Source organism: Dipteris shenzhenensis, chromosome 11 (genome assembly GCF_047967505.1).
Source record: "Dipteris shenzhenensis isolate YYH24624 ecotype China chromosome 11, Dip_SZ_1.0, whole genome shotgun sequence".
NCBI lineage: Eukaryota > Viridiplantae > Streptophyta > Polypodiopsida > Gleicheniales > Dipteridaceae > Dipteris > Dipteris shenzhenensis.
The window spans coordinates 4,363,699-4,377,027 of record NC_141606.1 but is presented as its reverse complement, the minus strand read 5'-3'; the positions used below and the strand labels follow the sequence as shown (position 1 = coordinate 4,377,027).

Genomic DNA, 13,329 nt, shown 5'->3' with positions numbered 1-13,329 from the left:
AACTTCAATATAGAACACAAAATACTCATAAGAGGAAGAGGGTTTGGTTGGATGGTATGCTATATCAGCATGCCATTTGAATAAACAATCAAGTTCATAAAAGAAGACCCACATAAGCAATATATGTGGTTGGAAATAGCAGCAAAGGAGGAAAATGTCAGGCTAGCCACATGCTACTTTGCACTCTTACAATCACCAACCTACTACATACACAACAGTCCTCTATGCCGAGAAGACGCTTTTATGCATTTGGGGAAGGCAATAGACAGGTTTCTAAAGAGCATGCAATTATCTTGGCAAGGGACTTCAATGCGAGAACAGGCTCAATGCAAAGCATCATTACAAAGGAGGAGAGAGACCACATATGGATGGAAAAGATAGAAGAGGATGATGAAGAAAGAAAGGGCTGGAAAAGACATCAAGGGATGCCAGGGAAATCACCCGAATGGGGAGGCACCTCCTCACCCTGTGTGGATGCTTTGGATTGCAAATTTGCAATGGCACTTCATATTACAAAGAAACGGATGGATACACCTGCAAAGCCCCTCAAGGATCAATTGTAATTGACTATGTGATGATGAACCCATATGCAAGACACATACTCGAGTACCTCAAGGTTAAAGGGGAGACTTTCGAGTCCAACCATAGAGCAATGTCTCCACCCGAGGACCTGTCCTATGAAATCACGGTGGCTGGAGAGATAATAGAAAATACAAAGGGCTCAGCAGTGATGGCCACCATGAGGTGGTTGATGAGCCACCACTTCAGGAGCTGCATAGCTACTGACTAGCGATACTAGGATGAACGACAGAAGCAAGCAGTCATCGATGAATTGAAAAGACAATAACCTAACCCCCCAAATTGGGAGTTCAATGAGAATTGCATGTGAGAGTGCATGGGTTTGGTCTTGAAGCATCGTAGGTCAATCTTGTGTACTTCCATCGGAAAGGGGATGGCTAAACCCAGCTGGCCAACAAAGCAAACTGGAAGTTTTTCAAGGAGTACAAGGATCATCTCGAAAAGTTTGAGGGATGCGAGGAGACGGCTACACTTCGTAGGTACTTCGCACTTTGGTCCAGGCGGACAGTCGGTGTTCGATGCAACCGTGGTAAGTTTACTTCTTCTCATTTAATTTATTGTTCTATTTGTTTTATGCCCCTCTGGCTACCCTCTTCAAGATTTCGGAGCTGCTCTAGCATCTTGAGTACTATCCTGCCTATAAGTGCTCTTCTATTGGTTCATTTATGCACTTCAAGGGCACCTACTTGCTGCTCTTTGATTCAGGTTCATTCAGTTCTGCATTTCGAGGCGTATTCTTGCTTCTTTTACATTAGGGTTTGCACTTTGGAGTCTACGAGATCATCCACCAACTGCTGGACACGTTAATTCACGCATTTCTAAAGCTGCTAATTCATTTCAGAGCCCTAGACCAGCCTCTTCATTTGCTGGTTATCCTTTTCAGCTTGCTGGCTTTGAGTTGCCCCTCTAAATGAAGTCACTATCACACGGGAGGTGTTGGGTAGTTGGACTTGCTCTTTGCAATATTACGGTGGAGGTCGGTCTACTCTTTGCGTGTTGGGTCTCACACTCTTTGCTTTGAAGGGGGGGGTGTTGGAGATATCCTAGCCAAAGAGTGTGTTGGTGTGAAGTGTTGGTGTGTAGTACTAGGTGATCTAGTACTAGTCTATGTGTGAGTCATGTGTGAGTGCCACGTGTCATCATGGGACTTATCCCATATGCACTAGGTGCTAGTGTGTAAGTGTGTACTTCACTTGTCATGATATACTTCATGAATGAAAGCCTTCATTATGTTTCATTTGAGTATCACTTCTTCACTCCCTAGCCTCTCTCTCTCTCTCCCTCACACCATTCTTGAGCAAAAAATCAGCAAATGGGCAGGGTCAGGGCAACATCCTAGGCACGATCCCACCCCAAACACTCGAGAGTAGAGCCAAGAATTAAAAACATTGATGCTCTGTGAATTTAAAGAAAGCCTTTGACACAGTTCCAATCAAGAAAGTATGGGAAAGACTGAAAAAACTTCAAGTTCCTCACGAACTCAGAGAGGCTACATACAGGCTATATGAGAAAGTATTAGCTGAGCCAGCATCGCCACTTTTGGATGGGTCATGCTCCAAGGGGAATGCTGTCATAAGCAGTGACATAGGGGTCAAACAGGGCTGTCCCCACTGACACTTTTAGGTCATTTGACTGATCATCTAGAAGATTGGATGCCAGTACACAGCATAGAGGGTGTCCAAGATTGAAGGGTATGCCCTACAATTGCTTATTTACACAGATGATATAGTCTTCTTTGCAAAGAGCAAGCAGAGAATGCAAGCAAATTTGGATGCACTCGGGGGCTTCTGCACACACTCAGGAATGCAAGTCAGTATAGCCAAGACAAAACTCATGGTGCTCGGGACTGGCAATAAATAGATTGATGTCACTTTCGAAGGGGAGCTCTTGGAAACAATCAACTCATAAAAACATCTATAGCTGGAATTTGCCAACAACTACAAGTGGACTACATGTGTAGTAAGAAGAGTCCGGGAGGGGTGAAAGTTTCTATACACTATGCTTGTAAAAACAATGATCCTTAAAGGGTGTCCAGCATGGGCTCCCGGGCTCTCTAGGACCTACTGGAAAAGAGAATAGAAACTTTAAATAAGAGATTGCTCATAGGAGAATTGGGGGTTAAGGCTCTAACACCCTACCCCATCCTACTCGATGAGCGGGTATGATGCCTCTCAAAGGGGAGGCATTACACCAAATCATGGCTTACCTCAACAAAATTGAAAAGATGGATGCCAGTAAGATAGCTCACAATGCATTGGAAGCTACACAAGCCACTGGATGGCACCAAGATGGCATAAATGAATGGAATTCTGGGGTCTAACAGCTGCTGATATCCCAGAGGATGCATGTGAGATCAGGGAGTCAGTGACACAGAAGATGCTCCAAAAATTATGGCAAGACCCAGGGACAAAAATGCAGTTCTGTAAACAGGAAATTAATCCAAAAAATAACTACAAGATGCAAAAAATAGACATATCAAAGATTAAAAGGCATCTAATATGTGGAATGAGAACCAGCTCACATGATCTGGAGGTGGAGAAGGGAAGGTGGGCAAGATCTACAGTCCCAAGAGAAGAAAGAATATGCAAAATCTGCCCCACAGGCAGGTGGAAAATGAGCAGCATGTACTCCTAAGATGTCGGGCATATGCACACATCATAGAAAGATATATTGAAAACAGGGACAACCTGAAAAATCTATTAGAGCTGCCAGCTACAAAGCTAGGAAGTTATCTAAAAGAAGTTTTGGAACACCGCAACAAGAACTTGGACTAGCATACAAGCTAGCTCAACAAGTACTAGCTACAACAGCAAGACCATAGTACTTTGCTTTCACGGGATGTAAAAAATCACTATTTGTTGATAGTGATCTGAAGGGTCTCAAAAGGACTTTAATACAATCATATCATATCTCTCTCTCTCTCTCTCTCTCTCTCTCTCTCTCTCTCTCTCTCTCTCACACACACACACACAAACACACACAGCAGCATGTGCACATGCAAGAAGACAAATGTATCCAAGCATGCCCAAACTGTAGCATAAAAATAAACTAAGGAGTGCATTCCTGACTCAAGAAAGTCAGTTAGAGGGTTACAAGCCAATCAGCTAATCATGATTGTGTGAGAAGTGCAGCAGATCTGGACAATAATGGAGACAGAGAGAAGGGGGGGGGGGGAAGAGAGAGAGAGAGAGAGAGCAACCTCACACACACACCACTGAGAGGGAGAGAAAGAAACGAGAGAGAACTGCAAGTGCTCTCATGCAAAGGGGCCTATATATATAGCCCCTGCTCCCCCTAGTCGGTCTGCATATAGGGGGCCGACCAGACTGATATATGGGCCGACCCAGCCCCTCTAGGGCCGACTACAGGCCTTTAGCGGACCGACCCCCTGCCCTATATGTAGGGCTCCACAGGGCCCTCTTAGAGGGCTGAGCCCCTGCTCCAAACAGGCCCACCTGAGAGCCAGCAGCAGCCCTAGGTGGCCATCCACATGCTGCTCTATACAGCCTTATAAAGGGGCTGGCCCCCCCTGCCCATAGGCCAACTCAGCAGGCCTCCACACTGCCTCCATGGTGAGCAGCAGAGGACACCTCCAGGGGCTGCTCACACAGCACGCAAACGAGCCCATGAGGTGCCCTGATCAGCAGAAATCTGACCCGCAACCCTAGGCACCTCCAAGAGCTTCCACCCAGCACATAGGCTGACCTAGGGAGCCTATTCCCTGCCTGGAAACAGTGCGTCTGCACATGGGGCTGGCACGTGGGCCCGGAAGGACCTTTCTTGTTAGAAACATGGTGGAGAGAAGGAGAGAAAAGGTTAAGGTGAAACATAAAATGAAAAGGCTATCTTATTCATAATCATGAGAGTACATCCTTATATAGGCTACACACTAGCACCAAGTGCATATGGGATAAGTCTCATAGTGACACGTGGCACTCACACATGACTCACACACATGAACTAGTACTAGAACTCCTAATACTACACACCAACACTTCACCTCAACACAATCTTTGGCCATGATATCTCCAACATTTCTATCCTCACAGGCGCGAGAACACCCACAAACAAAGGCCCTCTAACCTACCCCCTCTCTGGACGGGCACACCCACAAGCACTAGCCCTCTCTGTGTCTGATTTGATGCAAGCGATGCATAATGGAGAAAGTGGAGAAAGAGAAGCACTTCTTATGTACATGCCCAGTCTACTATGAGCTTCATGGATGATACCATTGCTTTTTTCAGGAGGGACACTGGTTTAATCCACTTTCTTAGCTGATCCACTTTCATGATCAAGTTTGCATTGGTCTCTACCTGATTGAGATGCGGTGGCACAGAGAGACCCTGATGAAAGAAAACAGACAACAGGAGGTGAGAGTGGCAGAGCGAACACAGCTAGACCAGACACTGCAACATGTCACAGACTTTACACGTTCGAATCAACCCCAAGACACCGATGAGTGGAGGAGGAGCTAGCTGATATGAGGGCAAAGTGGATTAGCGTGAAGACGACATGGAGTTGTGGAGCCAAGGATACAAAGACAGCACAGGGCAAAGGTGACCAGAGCATGCACAATGGAGGGCTAGCCTATCCTGGCTCTACTCATAGGGGATCGTCAAAGTCGAGGTGTCACTCTTGAGATGGCCCTCTGAATACAGAGATCACAAAGGATACAGAGTCAAGGTGTCACTATTGAGATGGCCCACCGGATACATGCCCCCACCGCAACAAGAGAGGACCTAACAATGACAAATACAAAACATCTTCATATCGCGCCGGAGGGCTATCATGGGATCACAGTTCACAGCCAATCACATCTCCTCGATCACATAAATGATCACATCTTCTGCTTTCTCAGGAGTTTGGCGTTTTGATTTTTTTAGCACTTGATTTTCTTAGTATAGCACTCAACAAGGTCCCTAAAGAGCCCTAGTCTCAACCCATAGTGGCTTTTATGAGTTACTTTTCTGATTGTACCTCGTTTCATAGGCCAGTGAGGCCTCCCGAAGACATTAACATATCTTTCGTTGTTTCTCTCTTTCTTTTCTCACAAACTCTCTCTCCCTCACTCACTCAATTTCTCAAGCACTCACAGAGTCACGCAAGCGCACAAATCCCTCACTTAGGATTATGAACTTTCAAATATCTCTCATGTAATGACCATGAACTTTCAATCAAAACAGCATAATAAGAGCTCCAAGCCTCATATTCAGGAGCTTTCGAAAGTAAAACGGAGGGGAGAACCTGCTCTAAACAACCAAGCGTGAACAGCGGAGCAAAATGCCTCAAGTAAAGGCAAGCCACAGCTCTAATACCCTATCAAAGTTGGAGGCAAGAGAGGGGAGACTAAAGATGTAGGAGAATGGCAACTAGAAAGAACATACAAATGATTAGCTTCGCTCAAGACCCTCTCTCTCTCATGACCTCTCTGTCACTTAGGCCTCTCCACTCAGGCCACTCAGGCCTCTCTGCTCAGCCCCCCTCTCTATCCCATAGCTTCTCTAAACAGCCCCGCTCTCTCCATAGCAATAGTCCGTTTTCCCCACAGCAGCAACCAGCTGCCCTCTCCACAATAGCAGGTTGCACAAGTCACCAAGAGCAGCTCTTCTTTCCTCTTCTAACATTGGGATAGGCGAACCCTCAAGCATTTTCCAAGAGTAATTTTTACAGTTTGAGTGTATTCTTTCAATAGAAATGAATCCATGTTTGTGAATGAATAAAATACAATTTGCATTTACTTTTTTTTTGAATGAATATTTTATATTCTTTTAAAAAAATGAATTATCATATTCTAGTGAGGATATAATCTAATGTGAATGAAATATAACAACTTGATGAATGAAAGTAATCTTGTTTTTTTATAATGATATTTGAATGAATGAAAATTAATATATTGCATTCTTGAAAGTGTTTTTTAAAGTATATGTGTTGCTTTCGACAAAATGTGTATTGCAGTATGTTTCTATTGCATACGCAAATTAATATTTTTGGATTTTGTTTTTTTTGCCACTTCAAAAGCATGGTGTGTGGCAAGATTTGGTCATATGTGACAAAGATACGAAAAGGTTACAGGGTCACTCCCTACAATGAAGACACGAGGGCGGAAGAACTTCATATCTGCAGTACTCCAGCAATCAGTAAGTACATATGCATCTATGACTTCTTCCCTGATTCCATGTACCAAGACACATCAAAGACACCTGGTTCCCCCCCCTTCTTTTATCTTCTTGCTACAGCTGGAAATTCAGCTTTTAAAGACACGTCTCAAGAAATGAAGGCTCCACATGGGAAGCTTGAAGGAAAGGGCAATGATGAGGTGACAAAGGAGACAATTAACAAGCACAATGCATCCCCCAAGCTACAGCTTATGTCTACTGTTGATGATATGATTACCACAAAATTAACTCAATGAAGGAAGAAATGAGAATAGGTCTGAACATCAAACTTAACATCCAAGAAGAGATCAAAGAGGATGAGGCAAGGGTAAACAACAATACTATAATCAGAATCAGTGGGCTTTCGAATGGATGGTACAATGCACATCTTAACACAACAGGAAAATCCTTGATAGCCTTGCAGATCGAGTGCCAGGCATTGTATAGGATTATGGCAATGTATTAAGTGTTAAACAGAGGTCACAAGAGCAACTCATGCTCCTCAACAAAGCAGAAAAGATAAAGATTCTTAGACAAACTGACAAACTCCAAGGCACTAGAATTTGGATAGTAGAGGAGCTCACTCCAACTCAATTGAAAAAAAAAATGTGTGGAACTTCGAAAGATCAAGGCAGCAAAACTCAGAAACAGGGTCCAACAACCAAGGTGGGGGGCTATACAACCAAAAGATGCCTCAATCCGTGAATGTGTAGAATACACTTGGAGCAAGGCCTTGCAGAAATGCACACGCCTTTCAGTGATCATATGAGATCCCATCGTATCTCACTGCCATATGACACACAAGGTATAGATGATATCCTGCAACCCCTGTAACTGTCGGAGGTACCTCCTGGCCTCCAATCACCAAACTGCAACAAGCGACCCAAATGTTCCAAGCACCAATGCTAAGCACGGTCTCCAAACATATTCTCAAGTGAGGATACACACTGCTGACTGGGAGGAGGAATCGAGTACTGCACCTCAATCCAAAACCCCTCTATCCAGCAATCCTGTAGGCTGGCGAAACCATCTCAATCGAGTAGGCATCGCCCCCCTCTATCGATCAGGTTACCATCTCCCAAGTCACGTCTTGCTGCATCCACTGAGTCCAAGCAAAAATCCAGAGGGCACCTTCTCAGATCCTCTGTGCTGTGGGGAAGCTCCAAATAGTGCAGTATCGTCTCAAGCTCCCTCTTCGCACAGTGGTGGCACCTCCATCCACTCGCATATACTCCAACCATGGGCTGATGGGCTGTCCCCAGGACCCAGGGCCACCATCCATTATGTGAGGACCAGATTATTGGATTTAATCATTTTGCAAGTGCTTCATTTACTGCTCCTATAGATGTGCTTTATGCAATTCCATGTGAGTACTTTATGTGATGCTACTTCTTGGTCCCATAAAACATTTGTCCTTCCAAGGCATCAATAGATTTTTCATTCTTTTCTTTCTCCCTCATGCTCTTCTTTCTCCCTCTTTTTGTTATCCTGCCCTATTCCTTCCGTTACAATGATCCAAAACAACCAAATTATGGATGAACTTCCTATAAAGCAGCAAATACAATAAGATAACGCAAACTTCCAATCAAAAAGTTTAAAATGTTGCCATCTACATAACAGCAAATACTCCAGTGTAAGTATTTCATGAAGCACATGTACTGTAAGCTACCTCATTTGATCTGTATCATCCCTGTCACACAACTAAGGAAGATAGTAGAAGCAGAAACAAGGTTTCAATGTAGTGCCTCTAAATTTCAAGGGCTTGATAATTAGGGGTCCAAAAGGAACATTCATATACGTCATGATTAGAAAAAGGCATCCAGGAGGTTATGTCATACCATGACAGGCCAAAAATCTCATGACTGCCATAGATGATAGTCATGTCATAACCCAAAAAACACCTCAAGTTTTTTATTTAGATATCGATAAGAGTTGACTGTAGAGAGAGAATGCCAACCCACATATCAAAACAGGCAGCCAATTTAAGTAAGTTTATAGTGACCGAACCTTGCTGATACATGCCATTCAAAGGTCTCCCAGGGCCTTGCACACCCATGCCATCATTGGACCCTAAAGTCATCTGACCACCTAAATTGGAGACATTTGATAAAGATCCTGAATTGATGGTTCTGCTGGTACCACCAATTGCACTGCCAGTATCATTCCCAGAGCTTGTAAATCGTAAACCTTCACCAGCACTGAATCCTGAGATGGCCCCTTGGTTGAGAGCAGCTGAACCCAGTGAGGCTGCTGACACAGAAGCACCAATCCCATTCATACTGTTGCCAAACGCATGGCTTCCTGCGACATTCGGGCCTACTCGACTAATCACACCAGTGCGTCCATGACGAGCCCCATGGGACAACTGCAAACAATGTTTCCATTCTGCATGAGAAAGGCAAAGCATTGTAGTGCGAATCCAACAGGAGATATACTAATGGAACAACCTATTTATAAGGAAACTAAGAGATTCTAATCATCACAACAAGCTATCGCCCTTCTATAAGGCTACAAAACTGCAGAATTGAACCCATAACATAGATGCAATAATGTTACAAACAGCATGATTCCAGTCTGGTGCCTTCCACCTAGCACAAATATGGACCTCCCGTTGATCCATAAAGAAGTACTAAAAATAGTATGCCTTAAGTTCCAACAGACCAGTAGAATCTCAGAATGATAAAAACCTGTGGGAGTGTAACCTGCACATTATTGGAGCCAAATTGTCCTGCGGGTAAACTTCCTAAAGGTTCATGGGAAACACTTGAGGGCGAACCCCCCAAACCAGAATTTTGAGACAAGAAGGTTGAAGGCATTGTTGGTGTGTTATAGCTCGCTTGCACATTATGCAATCCTTGGATATTTCCTATAAACAAAATTGCACTCCACTAAGAATTTACTTTTGTAAGTCAACAATGAAGAGACCAATCACACAAAACAAAAAGGTATGCCAGCATAAACAAAATATAAGAGAACAAATTTTCCCAGAACATATTGTAAGGAAACCAATGACTCACCTGTATGACGGAAAACTACAGCCGCATCAGACTGTCCCGAAAATGATGATGCCAAAGATCTAGCTGTATTGCCATTGTCAATTAAATTTGGGGCTGGACTGTTAAGTATTGACTGCAGAAAACAGCCAGCAGAAAGACCAAATTGTTATAGATCAGGTTGATGGTTGAAATGGGCAGAACAGAGGGAGGGAGAAAGCAATTGTCCAGTTGAATTGACAAACCAGCTGAGAATCAAGATCATTGAAAAATTAAATAGGAGGACTAATAAGATAGAAACTACACTACATTCAATAATTATCTTGCAAAATGGACACTTTAGAAATGATTGAAAACCAGGGGGGCTATCCATTTGTTTGCCGCTCACTGTTCATACCCTAGACGTTGTCACCCTATGCACGTCAGGGCAATGTCAAGCTCAAGATGATGAGCCACTCATTAGTTTGATTCTCTACTGGAAGCATTTCCTGCTTGGCAGGCTGCCTGCTCTTTGCCACAGCTACAGCTGGTGTAAGCAACCTGTCTCTATTGTTCCTTGAGATTTTCAGCCACAGAGAACTGCTTACTTGAGACGAAAGTTGTTGCCCATTTGTTCGAAGCAGGACAATGCCTTCAACCTGGTGTTCAGTTTGGCATGATCTTCAGGCATGGTCCTTAAGATGCTGTGTGATGTGATCATCAGGCGTAGTCCTCTGAGACAGCTTGATGCAGTTATTAACTAGTCAACCCTATTTGTCTTCCTATAAGTAGGCCATCTACGTCTTGCTCATCGTCAAAATCACACCTTAGTGTCATAGGCCTGTTAGAAAATGAAATCCCACCAGAGGTTATCCCACAGCGGAAGACTGATAGATAGTCTAGGAATTACACGCGGAAGTGTTTCACTATGGAATCAAGCTTCATCAAGTGTGTGTACTTCACAACATTCATGTCTATGTGTAGACTAGCAAACAGACTCTGCTCAGAGACAAATATAGAAGCAACACTTTATATTTCCATCCGTTCACAAACTGGACAAGACACAATACCAAAAGGTTCTCCTACTATATGCCTGGCACCTCGATCTCTGAGCCCACGTGCTCCACTAAGCGTATGTAGACTCTCTGTCCAAAGGATCTCTCCACCTTGCTGTGCCACTCTAGCTCACTCTGCAGGTCTTCTTCCAGCTTGGTTCACCTCCTGGTTATAGGCCCAACTGCTGCTGGTCTCCCTGCTCCTATCTGCTGTCTGAGGGCTTCTCCAGATGATGTGTTATGAGACCAATAGACCCTCCTTTTATGGGGCAAACCCGCCCCCGAAATGACCAACCCCTACGGCAAATGGCCGACCCTAGGGGCCGACTTCTCTGCCTCCTGCTGGCCGACTTGATTGGCTGGCCCAACCGACTTAGTTGGCTCAGCCCAACCAGCCCTATATAAGGGCAAGGGACCACACTTCCTTGCTCCTCTCTTGTGCTCCCATCAGGGTCCAAGGCAGGCCCAATACCTACCCCTTTGCTGGCACCTCCAACCTCTGCCCATCCCGCCATGTAGCTGTACTGTTTGCGCCCACCTCAGCACTGTTCTGCAGCCACCGGATCTGTGCTGCATCTTTCGTACTGCTTGCTTGGCAATTCCGTACACCCTCAGGCCTCCCTTCCCAGCCAGGTATGGTGTCAGATGTGATGCTGACATGGCAGCCTGTTTGCTGCTCACATGGCAGCCTGTTTGCTGCCCACGTGGCAACCCCACACTTCTCTCTCTTCTCTGAATGGTGCACACATGGCAGCCAGGATGCTGCACGTGTGGCATTCCCTCAAACCCTAGGTTCACTACCCCAATGCTCTCCTCATATCAGGGCTTACAGATGGGGAGGTGGCCTCTATATTTCCAACAAGGCTCTGGACATCTATAAAAGCTCTCGCCACTAGAGCTGAAGACTTCATGGTAGTTAGCTAGTTAAAATAATAAGGCATGTCTGTACACCTAATAGCTACCAAGTTAAGGATGGTGAAGATTGCCCCCTCCTGTAGTTCACTAGAGCTTACTCTAATAGATGTACTAGATGTATGCTGCAGCTGATTACCCACTTGTAGCAGCAACAAGTTGTGCCATGACTTGAGCAACGGGCCTCCACATCATCGTTACTGCAATTTTTGTTTTCTTGTTTGCACAGCCTTTCATCCCTTCATGATTAGTCCTACCGCTTTAACAGTGCCCCTACAATGGCGTCTGTACAGCTAGGTAGGAGTGTAGCATGCGGGGACTAGCTGTGCGGAAAATAGATGAATATACAAGAAGAACGCAAGCATGAGAGATACAAGAGATCTACCTAACTATAGTACACTGCTTTATTTATACTGATGGCATAAATGCCCTGACTCACTTTACATGGTTGCCAAATCGGCATACAAAACTGCGCATGAAAACTCCCCTAACTGCAACTGTGAGAGAGGGAGCTATATTGCTGAGAGCTAGCTGATTGAATGACCCAAATGGGGGCTGGACTGCCTTATATAGGACTGGCCCCTGGGCGACTTGGCTGACCAGGCTGGTCGGTTTGACTAACCTGGACGACCCTGTGGTCGGGCCAGCCGACCATGCTGATCGGGTCAACCAACCCAACCAAACCAGCCTTCAAGGGTTGGTGCTGGCCCTCCTACCTGGGTCCCAAACAGGGCTGCTAGGGGTCTAGCCAGGTGTCACTGCTACAAGGGCTTTGACCCTTGTGCATGTGGCATTCCCCTCTTCTGAACTTGTTGCTGAACTTGTTGCTAGGTGGATACCTCACAACGCTTTGCCTGGCGACCTGAACTGCTCCGCTGTGGCTTGAGACTTTGGGAACTACAAATGGACCCCCGTACCTCGTGCCTAACTCATTCCTAGACTAGGGCTCACAACAGGGTCACGACATACGACAAATGGGTCAGACTGTGTCACATGTGTCACAATGCTGCCTAGTGTAGGGGTGCATGCGACATTCCCTCCTGCTTAAATTCTAGATGATGATAGCTGTTGAGGGACTGAGTCAATCTACCAAGCGAATGAGATTGTAATGACCACCAACTGCTGCTCAAAACTTGACTGTCCTCCCAAAGAACGGGAAATAATAGTCTAACATTGGGACTAATCTAGTACCACTCCAAGAGGCTGAGGAACAAATGCTCTGCTATGATGACACGGCAGCTCAATAAAAACTCCTGAGAACCAGTGCTGTCATGAAGACTGGAACCCGAACTGTTGAGGGCCGAGGCCAGTCATCCCACCATGCTATTACTGCGAATTTCTGATCCTTGGGTGGTATGGCACTCTGATAGGCTCCTAGGAATATGAATTGCATGCTGTCCTCGTGAACTGTTGAGGACTGACTGGGCTGTTGATGCGGAGGCACTACATTTTGGAAGGCTAATGGCATGAAACTGGCTACCGATTGCTAACATGCACCCTCCACACTGCGGAAGATCCACCGACACAGACGTGCTGGTGCTACTCCAGAAACTGCTGGGGTGATGACAAAGCCACTGAGGGTAGGCAACCAAAACTGAAAACGTGGAAACTCCTGGGCACTATGGTACTGCTCTTTGCATGACTGCGGTGAGGGAA

The 13,329-nt window shown here is 45.3% G+C and overlaps 1 protein-coding gene across 2 annotated transcripts in view; it reads right to left on the bottom strand.

The window, feature by feature from the left end:
- The window catches only part of LOC147896512 (putative NOT transcription complex subunit VIP2), a 64,488-nt gene that overhangs the window by 33,087 nt on the left and 18,072 nt on the right, over window positions 1–13,329 (bottom strand). Inside the window, exons 2-4 of one of the 2 annotated variants that reach the window (XM_087381794.1) lie at window positions 9,752–9,863; window positions 9,422–9,600; window positions 8,742–9,099 (exon numbers count right to left, since the gene is read on the bottom strand). In XM_087381794.1, the coding sequence (XP_087237920.1) occupies window positions 8,742–9,099; window positions 9,422–9,600; window positions 9,752–9,863 (649 nt within the window). The remainder of the gene's footprint in view (window positions 1–8,741; window positions 9,100–9,421; window positions 9,601–9,751; window positions 9,864–13,329) is intronic. The other variant, XM_087381795.1, reaches the window with a different exon arrangement.